At 35.1% G+C, this 16,893-nt stretch overlaps 1 protein-coding gene across 15 annotated transcripts in view; it reads left to right on the plus strand.

The window, feature by feature from the left end:
- The window catches only part of PDS5B (PDS5 cohesin associated factor B), a 200,013-nt gene that overhangs the window by 84,556 nt on the left and 98,564 nt on the right, over positions 1-16,893 (plus strand). For all 15 annotated transcript variants that reach the window (XM_078375264.1, XM_078375272.1, XM_078375269.1 and 12 more), the window contains 4 exons: positions 560-640; positions 6,366-6,506; positions 9,008-9,123; positions 12,080-12,174. In XM_078375264.1, coding sequence (XP_078231390.1) covers positions 560-640; positions 6,366-6,506; positions 9,008-9,123; positions 12,080-12,174 — 433 coding nt within the window. The remainder of the gene's footprint in view (positions 1-559; positions 641-6,365; positions 6,507-9,007; positions 9,124-12,079; positions 12,175-16,893) is intronic.

Consider the following 16,893-nt stretch of genomic DNA (forward strand, 5'->3'; position numbering starts at 1 on the left):
TTTTCTTAACTTCCCTTCATACTTTACTATTTATTGTACTTCTGTTGTATCTTTTGACTTACCTGTGCTCTGAAATGTGTTTGAGTAATCTGCTTTCCCACAGCTGCCCCAAAATCCTTTGTCCTTCCTCACCTGTGGGATCCCCGTTGCTGTCCACACTGGAACATAGTTCATTCTCTTAGTGTATTTTGCTTTTTTTGGACCTAAAGTAGAACAGACTGTATTTGTACTTAACAGATTTGATTTTTGGACTAGATTTTTGGAGAATGACTAAAGTATCTCCTCCTGTATTTAATAAGCATTTACTGACCATTTCTATGTGGTTTACATTATGTCATGAACAAAATAGGAAGAGAATATAATTATCCTTACATGGAAGGAATCTTAGATCCAGTAGACCAGTTAGTCCCCAAAAAAGAAAAATGGCTTTGCCTTCACTCTTTTATTCTAATTGAGTCTTAGATAGTTTCATTTATTCAAGAGTAGCATTTTGAATACAGGTAATATTTTGCTTTTCATATTAGAGATATATAATATAGATATTATTTATGTTTTTCAGAATTTAAACAAGCAAGCATATGATTTGGCAAAGGCTTTACTGAAGAGGACAGCTCAAGCTATTGAGCCATATATTACCAATGTAAGTCTGACTTGTAATTGGTTGTCAGAAGTATTAAACCGAAAATTTAAAGACTTGCTAAATTTCGTCAGATAGTATGTAGTTTTAAAAACAAGAAATTTGTTTTGTTCTAACGCTTAAGTAATGTGTTTTCTTTCTCCTTCTTAAAATTATTCTTGCTAATATTTTCTGGAAGGCTTGCTCTCATCCTCTTTGTTCATTTTCTTCTTTCAAATTGCCTGAGAATTTAAACAGCTTTTTTGTTGGTCAGCAAGATACTTTCTTTGTTTCTACAGATAGAAATATAGTTAAATGTAATTAGATAAAACATATGGAACTTTTCATTATTCAGAGACGTTGCTTACAGGTTTTTGGAGATTAAATTGATTTGTACAAGAAGAAGATATGAAATAATATTAAGACCTAGAAGTTGAAGGCAAGTATGAATAGCAGTAGTGATTTAGTAAAAGTTGCTTATCTATTGCTATTACTGGGGTACATTCCATATAAATTTGTCTTTTCTGAAAAAGAGGAAGAATTGTAATGAAATGAGCCCTTTCAGTATCACCCCAAATCTACTTACTTATGATTCACTGTCTTCTTTAGCTGCTAGGTTCACTGACAGAAGCTTATGGTAAGTTTTGTTTTCTCTCCACAGTTCTTTTGAGTTGTACAGCTTTAGGTGGCACTATTCATATTGTATTCTATGTGAATGGTGCCTCCTGGAATACAGATGTAGAATACAGTGTTAATGGTGGCCCTTGAATTGTGTAACATGTTGTTCAGTCCCTCCACGTGCTTTTCAGTTTCACTCACCTCCAAACAAGTAAAGGATATACATTTGCGTTTCTGAGTAAAGAAAGAAAGAAAGAAAGCCTTTAATGATTACTTATGCATTCTACTAAAATTTATTGAGGGAGAGTTTTTCTTACAGAATACACAGATTTAAAGTCAGTATATGAAATACATCATGAAATGATGTACTTTGAAAACTAACATATTTCACAAAACAGTACCTTAATAAATCCCAGCTTTTGTTTCTGGCTTATAGCCTTAGAGAATACTAAACATATGACTTGAAAAAATTAATTTAATTTGTAAGGAAATTGTTTTGAAGTGTAAACTTTGAGAAGCTGTGGAATCAAATTCTGTAATTTAATTTAATAGCTCCAACATTGTCAGGGAACTCCAAAAGTTGGTTTTTGCAGTTTTGTAAATTATGGGTATTGGCTGAGATAAATTGGTTAGGTTGAGTTTTTTCATCATGGGCTTAGCGGTGCTTGAAGTGTAGACCTAGACTTAAACATTCTGTAATTACTCTTTTCCCTTGCTTCAGGTACTTCTAAATTACTATTTCCATGGCCCATTAGAGCACACTAGGTGAGCTCCTCCTGGTGGCCATTTATTTTAGCTCATATTGCCAAGCCAGTTTTTTATTTTAGTTTTTTTTTAGGGGAACACTTACCTTATTTTGATTTATTTTTCTGGCATAAAAATAAGAAAAGAACACTATGCCGTATTGATATCTCCTGTGATTGGGCAAAATCAATATTAGATTGGGGCAATTAAAGGAAAAAACCCACAATAAATGATGTTACTTGTTAGAGTTAGTTGATTAGGTTTGTTATACTGTTCTCTCAAATGTTGTGTGTTTGAAAATATGTATACTGGAAGTTAAAGGAAGAAAAAAAGGCCAAGGAAATGCTTTTAACAGTCCCGGAATACATCAGGGTAAAAACATTTCTTTATTATTTATACCTTGTGTTAATTTCATGTTATTCTTGCTTGCACAAATAGAATCCTTCCCCCCTGAACTCCCCTACATTTTCATATTATCTCTATATCAAAAGCTGGGGAGCAAGAGCCAAGCAGAGTGTTCTGAGTATGCATTCAGAGCCGTTACATACTTTTCTCACAGTACATTGTCCATCATTTTCTTATTTCTCCCTGTTTTCTTGTTCTGTGCCTTATTTGAAATTTAGCTAAGAAATATGAATTGCTTTTTTCCTCCCTTTAATTTCTTTATGTCTACTAATTTTTCCATTTCAAACCTTTATAATTGCACGTAAAGTCACTTTCTAGTGAACTTAATTGTCTTGTAGTAGGGCAAAATTAGTTCAGTGTTAGAAATCATTCTTAGCCCTTTTGGACTTACATTTGAAACAGCCATTGTTTACTTATCTTCCTTGTTGAATCAGCAAGTAAAAATAGGCGTAAGATACTGAGATAATAACCCCACTTCTCTCTCTTTTCTATGTTTCTTTTTCATTCACACATACAGATTTCTTCTTCTTCTTCTTCCTCTTCCCCTTCTTCCTCTTCCTCTTCTTCTTCTTCTTCTTCTTCTTCTTCTTCTTCTTCATAGATAGTGTTTCTTACATATAAAGACTTAAGAAATCACTGTGATGGTATAGGTTATTTTATTTTTTTATTATGTTTCTCTCTCTCTCTCTCTCTCTCTCTCTCTTTTTTTTTTTTTGAGACAGAGTCTTGCTCTGTTACCCAGGCTGGAGTTCAGTGGCGTGATCTTGGCACATGGCAGCTGAGCCTCCGAGGCTCAAGCGATCCTCCCACGTCAGCCCCCTTAGTAGCTGGGACCACAGGAGTGAGCCACCGTTGGCGAATTTTTCCTTTTTAAAAAGTTTTTTTATAGAGACAGGGTTTTACCATGTTGTCCAGGCTGTTTTTTAACTCCTGAGCTCAAGCAATCACCTTGGCCTCTCAAAGTACTAGGATTGTAGTCGTGAGCCACCATGCCTGGCCTAGGTTATTTTTTAAAGTTCGTTTAAATTTGTTTTAACACAACAACCCAGTGAAGCTAAATAGTACATATATACATATTTGTTTTAAAGGTAAAATGGAGCATTAAGAACAAAAAGTACATAGTGATAATTCTAAAAATTACGGATCACTTTTTAATGATGTTTTTTCACCAGTTCTTTCTTATCACAAATTTTAGGATATGGCAAAAAATTATTTTGTTGGACTGAAAAAGTACATCAAATCCTTGTTGGAATAGGTTAAATTTGGTTAAATTGCTTAATTCCACTGAGCCTCTGTTTTTTCACTTGTAATGCTTGGGTGGTGGTAGAGAATGTGTTACTTAATGTGAAAGCACTTTGTAATTAAAATTAGCCATGTAAATTTAAGGTAGAATTTATTACTGACTGGTGACTTCTTTCATTAGGAGGCAATTGCTGTACAAAAAAATTAATTTGTAATATGTAATTAGTTACCATTTGTAAATGAAAGAATTTTTGGAAGGAAATATTTTAGTCAAATCTAAATCTTTTTTTTTTTTTTTGAGATGGAGTTTTGCTCTTGTTACCCAGGCTGGAGTGCAATGGCGCGATCTCGGCTCACCGCAACCTCCGCCTCCTGGGTTCAGGCAATTCTCCTGCCTCAGCCTCCTGAGTAGCTGGGATTACAGGCATGTGCCACCATGCCCAGCTAATTTTTCGTATTTTTAGTAGCGACGGAGTTTCACCATGTTAACCAGGATGGTCTCAAATCTCTTGACCTCGTGATCCACCCACCTCGGCTTCTCAAAGTGCTGGGATTACAGGCGTGAGCCACCGAGCCCGGCCATCAAATCTAAATCTACCTCCATTAAATTTTCAGCCCTTATCAAGGGCTTGGATTGTTTTACCCGTATTTGTATCATACTGTCTTTTGCATATTTTTTATTCACTTACCAAACATAATATTCTATACCTGCTCTGTGTCAGGCACTGTCGTAGGTAGGCTTTACACATTGGAGAAGACCAACTTGGTCATTGCCTTTTTGGAGATTATAAAAGTGTTCAATACATGTTTTTATGGAATTTGTGAGAAATTAAACCAAGGAATGTTTTTTTTCTTAATTTTTCAAATAAGTTTTTTCCATACTGTTAGAAGAAGGTGATGGTTTGACCACTACGGTGGTGAGATTGGAAGGGATTATTGTTCTTTGTTAAGGAAAAGTAGTTTGGGAATTATTTATTTTACTATTTTTTAAGCAGGAGAAAATTTGTGAATGGAAGCAAAAAAGCCACTTTATTTTGAACCTCAATAAGAATTTAACTTTTGATGTCATGAAATTCTCTTCACTTAAAATTCATAAATTGGAAGGACAAATAAGTTCTTTTTAAAACCAATAAAGAACGAATAGAAAAATAGAATTTGTTCTTCTTTCTTCATGGTTAGGTAGTCTGTTCTGTTTATAGACCTAAAAAACTTTACATAAAAGCAACCCAAGAAGTAAAAGTAAGCAGAAATGACATAGAAATGTGAAGTCTTCCACAGTATTTTTAATGTAGAAAGCTAAAGCCTAATTAAGCCATTTGTGTGTTAACTGTCTCAGAAGAGACTAGGCCAGCTTGTATGGTATAAAACAATTCTTGACTCCTCCATTGAGACTCAGGAAACTATTGAGGATACATGGGGTATGCTTTTGGTTAATTTTTAATGTTTTTGGAAGATTTTAAATAGAAAGAAACTTGACAGTTAGGTTATGTATCTTTACCAAGCATCTTTACCAATTTTAGTAATAATATGTTAAATGATCTGAGTATGGAAATGAGTCAGAGCTAGCTATATGGTAGGGAAAAATTGTTTAAATTCGGATTTTCCTTGTGTTTGTGTGTTCTTCTAGTTGGATTTTAATTAGTGTTGTAAACTGTGTAGATATGTAAACGGAATGTAAAAGAAGATAAAGGATTGGAAAGAGGTAGTTTTTCATTAAAAAATTACATATTTGAAACATAGAATTGCCTTCTATGAGAATGTAAGAAGGCTGTATCTATGGGATGATATTGTTTCCCATATGTACTAAGGTGAACAAGCTATTATCCCTCACCCTTGGGGAGATTAAGACATTGTATTAGTCAGTGTTTTCTAGAGTAACAGCCAATAGTGAGTTGAGTGTATGTATATACAGAACTGCATATACATATATGTGTGTGTATATTCACACACTGAGTGTATGTATACACACAGAGAGATGCATATGTATGTATGAGAGGGAATTTATTAGAGGAATTGACTTACAAGATTATAAAGTCTGAGAAGTCCAACAGTAGGCTGTCTGCAAGCTGGAGAACCAGGGAAGCCCGTGGTGTTATTCTCAGAGGCAGAAGGCAAGGCTTGAGAACTCAGCAGGGGACCAGGCCCATGGTGCAATTCCTGGAGTCCAAAGGCTGGAAAACCTGGAGTTCTGCTGTCCAAGGGTAGGAAATGAATGTCCCAATCCAGAAGAGAATGAATTTACTTTCCTTTGCCTTTTTGTTCTATTGGGCCTTCCAGCCTATTTGGATGATACCTGGGCAGATCTTTCCCACTCAGTCTACAAGCCAATCTCTGCAAGCACCATTGCAGAAACACCCGGAAACAATGCTTTACTAGCTCTCTAAGTATCCTTTAATTAAGTCAAGTTGACACATAAAATTAATCATCCAGAAATATAAACAGATAATAATAATATAGGATAGAATATAGTTGGTATCATAATGGGGAACACAGTATATTTGGAACGTAGTATGTTTATTGAAATGATCCTATCTGTTTTATTGTATACAAGATGGATTCCATGTTTTATCTTTTCATGTAGCCTGTATTGGTTTCCCCTGTAATGTTAGAAAATATTTTGATATGCCTAGTTTGACTTTGTATAAAATAATGATGAATTTGGTTGAATAATTAAGATTTTAAAACATTCATCTTGTCTCTGGTTTTTCTACTAATGATAACTTTTCTTTCTCCTCAAAAGTTTTTTAATCAGGTTCTGATGCTTGGGAAAACATCTATCAGCGATTTGTCAGAGCATGTCTTTGACTTAATTTTGGAGCTCTACAATATTGATAGTCATTTGCTGCTTTCTGTTTTACCCCAGCTTGAATTTAAATTAAAGGTAACTTGTAGAAGTAATATGATTTTACCAACCAAGTTAGCAAAGAGCATTATTTATAGCTTTTTGATTCTTATAGTAGTTTTCAGTGAATGTAAGAGGTGAAGGGGTATATTACTATTATTTCTTCACATATTTGTACCTTGTCTGTCTGTGAATCTCCAATGCCTGGCAGGTACCTAGTAGATAGTAAACTGCTTAATAAAGATTAGCAAGATGGTATTTTTCTCCAGATACTTTCTAGATAAATTCTAGGATTTGACTGACTTTTGAGGTTTTAGCTATATATCAAGCTTATGTTTTCAAGACACAGTTTATAGTAGTTCCCTTGACCACTTAGGCCATAAAAATAGTTTAGAGTTCGTTATCCACATAGCGTGAAATGCTTTCCCTTTATGCATATTATTTCATAGATGCCTATGTTGAAGGTTTGTTTGCTTTTTACATAGTTCTGTGAATTTTTTGTTTTTTGGTTTTTTTGAGACAGGGTCTCACTCTGTTGCCCAGGTTGGAGTGCAGTGGTGTGATCTTGGCTCACTGCAGTCTGCGCCTCTTGGGATCAAGTGATTCTTCCACCTCCGCCTCCCAAGTAGCTGGGACTACAGGCGTGCGGCACCACCCCAGCTAATTTTTGTATTTTTTGGTAGACACAGTATCTCACCATGTTGGCCAGGCTGGTGTCAGACTCCTAACCTCAAGTGATCCACCTGCCTCGGCCTCCCAAAGTGTTGGTTTACAGGCATAAACCACCATGCATGACCCAGAGAAATTTTTTGGTAGAATGTTCCTACTGCTTTGACATTAAATTATGCTGTAAAATTGAGCTTTATTTGCAGAATTGGAGAATCTAGTTTTCTTTTCAAATCATTACAATAAGATTAAGTAAACCTGTTTATAATTATTAATCTTTGTGGATCCAGAAAAGTTCTTAAATGATTTCTGTGTTATATTTCTTGTTTCTAAAAATTTTGATTTTCTTTCAAAAACAAACAGTCCACATTGGTCATGTGAATATCCCAAGTAGCCAGTAAATAAGAATTCTTCCTATATTCTGGAGTATGTTTCTGATATATTTCTTAAATAAGCCATTCAATTAACTGGTCTTCCTGTCCCCTTTTAATGTGATCAGTGATTTGGGTGAGGCAGCAGGTAGTCATACCTCTAATTATTTGTTGGTTTTTATGATTTTCTCAAGTATAATTGAGTAAATGCTATGCATGTTCCTACACGCTATGAGAAATATAAAAATAAGGAAATTATCATCCCTGCTTTCAGCAAACTTAACATCTAGTATGAGAGGAAGAGGAAAAAAAATCCAGATCTAATATGAGGCCAGATATTATAAGTGTCATAAGAGATACAAACAGCATACAATTGAAGCAAAGGAGACAGCATGCAGAAGCATATAGAGGTAGGAAGGTTCCGGGTGAATTTGTGGAACACAAAGAATTAAACTGGAAGATAGCGTAAAGTAAGTTTAAGTCACTCCTGGCTGCATATTAGAATTTTTGCTTGTTAAACCTTAAAGAAATAGATGTCCAGACACTAAACCAGACTAATTGATTCAGAGTTTTTGGGAATAGAGTTTTGTTGTTGTTATTCTTGTTGTTTAAATTTTTTTTTAATTTAACTTTGCAGGTAATTCTAATGTACAGCCAGGTTTGAGAAATAATTACAGGAATAAAGAGAAATAACAAGAGACAAGTTAGGTCGTATTGTGGAGGCTCTTGGCATGGCAGGCTGTGGCATTGGTTTAAAATTTAAAAACAATTTGTGTAGTGCCATTCATAGCACCTTGAATATCAATGCCTTTTGATATACCCGATTGCCACACTTTATGTTCAAGTATAGTATTGTGGCTGGCTCATTCACTTATCCATTGAGTCATTTGTTGACAGTGCCAGAATCAATAGTAAAATTAAGTTCTCATCCCCAGGGTGCCCCAGTATAGTATATAAAACAGATTTTAGTTTTCACACGTTTGAGGCCTCTTCCTTTAACTGTTGAGCTCCTTTTAGAAATCTGGTCTATGTGGATGAACTATCTTACTGGGAGACTTCAGCACATACTTATTTCTTAAAGATCTAAGAGATATGATCTCACAGTTTTCTGTAGGCCTGGCCTCTACCAGTGTCTGTTCTGAAAAACAACGCAAAGTTTTTTAAGGGGTCCTGGGAAGGTCTTATAAGAGTTCATTTTTTATATTGACTCTGAATAGAAATATACCTCAATTGTAGGAGGGGCCTCTAACATTGCAACAAACTTTAAAGATGTATTTTCATGAAAGGGTACTTCTTTAATGGAATTTGAGATGATTAGAGCATTTATGTTGACATTTAATTTTGTGAAAAGTATAGTGACCATTTTTATGTCATTTTTTATTTAAAGTCCATGAAAGATTTTCTGTGGAACTGGAGTATCAGGGAAATCATGGCAAAGAATGGGCAGCCTTATTCTGAATATCTACTGCATGGTTTTAAAGCTGTGATTGTGTTTTATTTTAGAGCAATGATAATGAGGAGCGCCTACAAGTTGTTAAACTACTAGCAAAAATGTTTGGGGCAAAAGATTCAGAATTGGCTTCTCAAAACAAACCACTTTGGCAGTGCTACTTGGGCAGGTATATGATTTTGGTTTCCCATTTAAAAGTAATATGTGATTCTACTGATCACTTTTTTTTAAAAAAAAAAAAACATTATCCACTCTTAAACTTTGTTTTCTGGAATCATAAAAATAAAGGGTTTTATATGTTGAAAGTTTTGAAAGTTGTTAATGACTGGGTATATTTATATTTACTTTTTTTCGTCTTTATCCTAAGTCATTTTTAAAAGATAATACATTTTAAATCTATCTCTTATGGTATTATGACCATGAAGTTAATATTGTTACTTCAAAGTAGTGATTAATTCCAACTGAAAATACCTTTTTGAGAGACATAGCCCCTCCACGAACTAATTACAGTTAATTAGATTGTTTAGAGATATTGACAGGATAAAAGTATTCACAGAGTGAAAAGAAATGACTATTTATATTTCTCTTCCTAACTTCTTTTCTATGTTTCTCAGTTAAAGGAAATTATGACCTGGATTCCTTACCTGGTTTAAATGATGCACAAAATCCCTGAAATGGTTGCAAAATTTTGAGTGTGTTTGTGTATGTTACTTTTCTGTGAGAGGTATTAATTTTATTACCTTTTCTAAAGAAATCCCTGACCTGGAAATATTAAAAGCCTGAGACGTGTTTTGGCTGAAACCTGCTTTGACTCAGACGAAAAAAGGATTTCCCCCCTCAAATTATCCTCATAACAAATAATGCAGTTAAGTCATAAACAAACATGTAAGATTTAAAGACCCTGATTTTAGGCCGGGTGTGGTGGCTCACACCTATAATCCCAGCACTTTGGGAGGCCAAGGCGGGTGGATCACAAGGTCAAGAGGTCGAGACCATCCTGGTCAACATGGTGAAACCCCGTCTCTACTAAAAAAACAAACAAACAAACAAAACCAAAAAAATTAGCTGGGCATAATGGCACGTGCCTGTAGTTCCAGCTACTTGGGAAGCTGAGGCAGGAGAATCACTTGAATCCAGGAGGCGGAGGTTGCGGTGAGCCAAGATCGTGCCATTGCACTTCAGCCTGGGTAACGAGCGAAACTCTGTCTCAAAAAAAAAAAAAGACCCTGATTTTATTTTCTTTGTGTTGAAATATTTGCATTGGTTTCACCACTTCCTTTACATTTTAATAGCAACTGTCAGTGATTACAGTAAATTTAATATTTTGGTCTCATTTTTCTGATTTGTTTAATGAAGATATAAGTTGTCATTAATGTTGATTATGTTTCAGATCTCCAGTCTGATTTCTTGATTCTTATTTAGCTCAATAATTACATTTAGTGAGTCAAGTTAAGCCAACTTTTTTCTTTTAAATACAATGGAAAGATTTTAGACAGTAGGGAAGAAAATCAGTTTAACTTATATAACTCAATTTAAAGTTTATTAATATTTTAAAACAAAAATACTTTTAACATATAACTCTTTAAATTAAGAGTTGGATTAGCCAGACTGTATTTTATTGGATTGGAGAAATCCTAATGGAGCCAGACTATATTTATAAGGATTGGAGAAATCCTGATGTAAATATGTCATGTTTCTATTATGTTGTAATTTTTCCTTTTAATATTTATGACATAAAACTTACACAGTATTAAATATCACCAGCTTTAAGGAGTTAGTTTTTTAAAAGACATCTTAGTGTATTTATTTTTAATTGTTGTAAGGTGCATGTTTACCTGAGAAACGGTAAAGTATATAGGATTGAGTATGTGAATTCAAAACATTCAGGAAGCCATATGGGATCAGAAGCTAGATTTTATATCTTTTGGGAGGGGAGATATACTTCATAGAGCATATGCTTTTTTCTAAATTGTATGAGTAATTTGGTGATGATTTTGAAGACATTTCCCCCCTCCTTTATACTGCCAAATTTTGTTTCTTAGGTGTTGAGCAATGTAAGATTTGGGAGCCTTTTGATTTCATAGAATTAAGACATGAAAATATTGAATGGAAAAATGTTGGCTTAACTTTAATTTTGTTGATACTTACGTTTGTTAAATTACTATTTTACATTCTGTGATAAAGTAATGTATACAGACTTTGAACATCAGTGGTTGAGAGACAGCTAAACACCATGTGTTTCTTGACAGAAGAACACAGTTGCCATCTATGGTATTTTGGTAGTCTGGCTAAAAAAAAGTTGACACAAATATGATCAAATCTTTACATCTAACTAACAATTTACAGCATTTAGGAGAGAGAGGAGCCTGTTAATTGACATCAGAATGATACAGTTAACAAAATCTAAATTATGGAATAAAACCGTATACACACACAGCAGTTGCTGTAGCAAATTACAGGAAAAAAAAAGTTGGAGGGAAAATAAAAGATTAAAAGAGGCTCAAGTGACATGTCAACCAAAGAATTTTAACCTTTCAGGGGTACATATTTACGTATGTAGCACGAAAAGTGGCTTTGACATTAGTGGCAATGAATGTAATAATTGTGCTGATTAATTGGATAGTAGTAATTTGGGTATACTTTTAGAGTCATGTAATATAAAATAGTATAGGATTTAGTGTGAGATCTGCCATACATTAGTGAATGCCCTATATTTAAAAAGAAATACTTGAAGGAAAGTTTTCTTTCAAGCATAGTTTGGGATTTACGATGTTTCTATGAACTATAGATACACACTTGCCATAAATAGATGTATTTGAAAGTATAATATTTATAGGAAATTTTTTGTCATTTTTATATTTGAACAAAATGTATATGGTTTAATCAGTTTTTTTAAGATGACACTGTTCTCACAGGAGATTGCCGTAGTTTATATAGAGGTTCCAGAGCATTCAGACATACATGGTATATCAGAAACTTTGTTAAAATGGTTTGGTTCTACTTTGCATTTTCCTTCATAAGCTGTTTTTTTTTTTAATTATAGAAATATGTATAAATTGGGTACAGATTTAATGCATGTCTGTTTCTCTTATTTTAAAGATCACTGTGCCATTATATTTTATCAGGTTTAATGATATCCATGTACCAATCCGCCTGGAATGTGTGAAATTTGCTAGCCATTGTCTCATGAACCATCCTGATTTAGCAAAGGATTTAACAGGTACTAAATATATGTAACAGCAAATATTCTTAAATGCTCTTCAGTGGAAAAAAACAAGTTTCATAGTGGAAAAATCCCTTTTTTGGGGGGTGGTAGGTGAAGTCTTGTTTCAGTTCAACGTCATGGAAGTTGTTCTCTGAAGGTAGATTTTTTTATTTTAAATAGAGACAGGGTCTCGCTATGTTGCCCAAGCTTGCCTAGAACTCTTGAGCTCAAGCTATCCTTCTGCCTTGGTCTCCCAAAGTGCTGGGATTACAGGTGTGAGTCACTGTGCTCCGCCTGAGGCTAGAATTTCTACACCATAGTTCCTACTTAGGCTGGACGCATCTATGAAAATGTCTATCTCCAGGAACAATTTATTTCTTTAAGGATAATTCTAAAGTTATTTTAGACATTTGGATTTGAACAGGTCTTGATTTTGACTAGATTGTAAGACTAATGTTCTTTAAAATTTTAAGAACTTAGATGAGGCATGGTAAACTAATTTAGCCATGCTAAGTGGAGGTGTATCATTAGAGAAATATGTATAAGCATAAGGTAGTTCAGAACGTTGCATTCTTGTAGTAATGAGAATATATCTGTTACTATTCTGTTAAATTTCTTAAAATTACAAAACGATATAACAACCACTTATGTCTTCCTCACAAATGTTAGCATTTGCTGTATTTTCTTAAGAGGGTTAAAAAAAATTATACTTGAAATGCCCCTTAGAGATAGTTCTCTTTGCTATGTTTACAGGGGGCATCACTCTGCTGAATTTGGTCTGCAACCTGTTTATGTTTTTATAACTATGCCACGTGTGTATCTGTCTACAAGTTATATTTAGTATTGCCATGCATTTAAAAATTTCATTGAAACAGTATTATTTGAATTTGATTGTGTTGAACTTATTTCTGCTGTCTTATGAGTTTCATTTTTTTCTTTGCTTCTTTTTTCTATTTGCTGCTCTTCTGTTTGATTATCTTATTTTTCTATTTCTCAGTGAGCTTGAAAGGTTACACACTCCTTTGTGTTTTTGATGTGTAATTAACGACATCTAAAGTGAATCAGAACTCTAGCTTTTTTTTGAGTGATAAAGGATTAGATATCTTTAACTCATCATTTTCTCATCTTTCATATTGTTTCAGTCATTAGCTCTTTTTTAAACATTCCTAACTTACTGTACATTTGTAACTGCTGCTTTTTTTACAGTCTTCCTTACCATTGCTTTTTAAATTCTACTACTACTTCTGAGTTTCTGATAAAATCACAATATATATTATTTGTGATATTTTAATCAGTAGTTTGTTATAGTAACCTTTCAGATTTGCTGAATTGTTATTTTTCAGATCTGAAACAGCAGATATTGGCTGGGTGCAGTGGCTCACGCCTGTAATTCTGGCACTTTGGGAGGCTGAGGCGGGTGGGTCACCTGAGGTCAGGAGTTTGAGACCAACCTGAGCGATATGATGAAACCCCGTCTCTACTAAAAAATACAAAAAATTAGCCGGGCTCGGTGGCAGGCACCTGTACCCAGCTACTTGGGAGGGTGAGACAGGAGAATCGCTTGAACCTGGGAGGCAGAAGTTTCAGTGAGCCGAGATTGTGCCATTGCACTCCAGCCTGGGCAACAAGAGTGAAATTCGGTCTCAAACAAAAACACAGCAGATATTTTACCAGTTTTATCCTTTTTTGGAGGCATCCCACTTGGAGCTTTCTAATTTCCTACTGAAATCTGTACTGCTTAGACTGCTTGCTCTGAGCTTCTGCTATACAGCATTGATCTTAGGGTCATCCTTGCGTCTTTGCTCTCTCCTTCCATCCATCTCCCTTCTTTTTCCCCTCCTTTACTCTTCATCTGTGTGCGTTTATGTGTATGTGTGTTTCTCCACCTCCCTTTTCTTTTTCCCTGTTTCTTCAGATGTTCCTTTTTCTTTAGCATCCTTTTCTTGTGTTGCTAATACAGTATTTTCTCTCAGAGTGTCAATGGTAGTTTTTTGGGGAGTTTTTCTTTTTCTTCCAAAATTTCTAATTTATTTTTTTTCCCACCTTTTATTTGCTTTTGTCTTTGTTTTCCATGTTAAAGCCTTTCCTCAAATGATTTGCAATCCGTGGCCATCTGCTCATTATTAAGAGTTGAGGGGGCTAAATAAAAAGCTGTTTGGAAAGCCCTGAGTATATGCTTTCCTCAGATGATTGGCAATCTGTGGCTTTCTGCTTGTGATTAAGAGTGGAGAGCTAAATAAAAAGCTGTAAACTGTTTGGAACACTCTGAGTATATGGTTGGGTCTGTCAACTTTCAACTACACTTTTGGGTGATCAGGTTGAACAGTTTGTGGGGGAGCCCTTGGTTTAGATACTTCCTCTTCAACCTGTCAAATTTCCAATAGAAGAATATCTTTTTAAAAAAGTGTTTTATTTTACTTTACTTTAGTTTCTGGGGTACATGTGCAGATCATGCACGGTTGTTGCATGGGTGCATATATAACCAGGTGGTTTGCTGCCTCTATTCCCCCTTCATCTATATCCAACATTTCTCCCCATGTTATTCCTCCCTGCTGTCCCTCCCCTAGTGCCCCCCGCCACTGCCCCCAGTGTGTAATGCTCCTCTCCCTGGGTCCACGTGTTCTCATTGTTCAACACCCACCTATGAGTAAGAACATGTTTGGTTTTCTTTTCTTGTGTCAGTGAAAATGATGGTTTCCAGATTCATCCAAGTCCCTACAAAGGACACGAACTTATTGTTTTTTATGGCTGTGTAGTATTCCATGGTGTATATGTGCCATATTTTCTTTGTCCAGGTTGCAGGTCTTTGCTGTTGTACACAGGGCTGCAGTGAACATACGTGTGCATGTGTCTTTATAATAGAATGATTTATAGTCCTTTGGGTATATACTCAGTAATGGGATTGCTGGGTCAAATGGAATTTCTATTTCTAGATTCTTGAGAAATCGCCACACTGCCTTCCACAATGGTTGCACTAATTTCCACTCCCACCAACAGTGTAAAAGTGGTCCTATTTCTCCACATCCTCTCCAGCATCTGTTTTCTCCAGATTTTTTAATGATCGCCATTCTAACTGGTGTGAGATGGTACCTCAGTGTGGCTTTTTGATTTGCATTTCTGTAATGACCAGTGATGATAAGCATTTTTTCATATGTTTGTTGGCCTCATAAATGTCTTCTTTTGTAAAGTGTCTGTTCATATCCTTTGCCCACTTTTGAATGGTTTTTTTTTTTTTTTTTTTTCTTGTATATCTGTTTTAGTTCTTTGTAGATTCTGGATATTAGCCCTTTGTCAGATGGGTAGATTGCAAAAATTTTTTCCCATTTGGTTGGTTGCCGATTCGCTCTAATGATTGTTTCTTTTGCTGTACAGAAGCTTTGAAGTTTAATTAGATCCTATTTGTCTAGCTTGGCTTTTGTTGTCATTGCTTTTGGTGTTTTATTCATGAAGTCCTTGCCTATGCCTATGTCCTGAATGGTTTTGCCAACATTTTCTTCTAGAGTTTTTATGGTGTTAGGTTTTATGTTTAAATCTTTAGTCTATCTGGAGTTAATTTTAGTGTAAGATGACAGAAAGGGGTCCAGTTACTGCTTTCTGCACTTGGCTAGCCAGTTTTCCCAACACCATTTATTAAACATGGAGTCTTTTCCCCATTGCTTGTTTTTGTCAGGTTTGTCCAAGATCAGATGGTTGTAGATTGGTAGTGTTGCTTTCGAGGCTTCTGTTCTTTTCTATTTGTCTGTGTCTCTGTTTTGGTACCAGTACCATGCTGTTTTTATTACTGTTGCCTTATAGTATAGTTTGAAGTCTGGCAGTGTGATGCCTCTGGCTTTGTCTTTTTTTTTTGCTTAGGATTGTCTTGGCTATATGGGCTCTGTTGTGGTTCCATGTGAAGTTTAAAGTGTTTTTTTCCAGTTTTTGAAGAAGGTCATTGGTAGCTTGATGGGGATAGCATTGAATCTATAAATTCCTTTGGGCAGTATTGCCATTTCCACAATATTGATTCTTCCTAACCATGAGCATGGAATGTTTTTCCATCTGTTTGTGTCCTCTCTTGTTTCATTGAGCAGTGGTTTGTAGTTCTCCTTGAAGAGGTCCTTTACATCCTTTGTTAGTTGTATTCCTAGGTATTTTATTCTCTTCGTAGCAATTGTGAATGGCAGTTCGCTTGATTTCGCCCTCTTTAAGTCTGTTATTGTTATATAAGAATGCTTGTGGTTTCTGCACATTGATTTTTTATCCTGAGACTTTGCTGAAGTTGCTCATCAGTTTAAGATTTTGGGCTGATACGATGGGGTCTTCTAAATATACCATCATGTCATCTGCAAATAGAGACAGTTTGGCTTCCTCCTTTCCTAATTGAATACTCCTTACTTTTCTTGCTTGATTGCTCTGGCTAGAACTTCCAATACTGTATTGAATAGGAGTGGTGAGAAAGGGCATCCTTGTCTAGTGCCAGATTTCAGAGGGAATACTTCCAGCTTTTGCCCGTTCAGTATGATATTGGCTGTAGGTTTGTCATAAATAGCTTTTATTATTTTATGATATGTTCCATTGATACCTAGTTTATTGAGACTTTTTAGCATGAAGGGCTGTTGAATTTTGTTGAAGGCCTTCTCTGCATCTGTTGAGATTACCATGGGGTTTTTGTCTTTGGTTCTGTTTATGTGATGGATTACGTTTATGGACTAGCATATGTTGAACCGCCTTGCATCCCCAGGATGAAGCCTACTT

This window comes from Callithrix jacchus, chromosome 5, assembly GCF_049354715.1.
Source record: "Callithrix jacchus isolate 240 chromosome 5, calJac240_pri, whole genome shotgun sequence".
In the NCBI taxonomy this organism is placed as follows: Eukaryota; Metazoa; Chordata; class Mammalia; order Primates; family Cebidae; genus Callithrix; species Callithrix jacchus.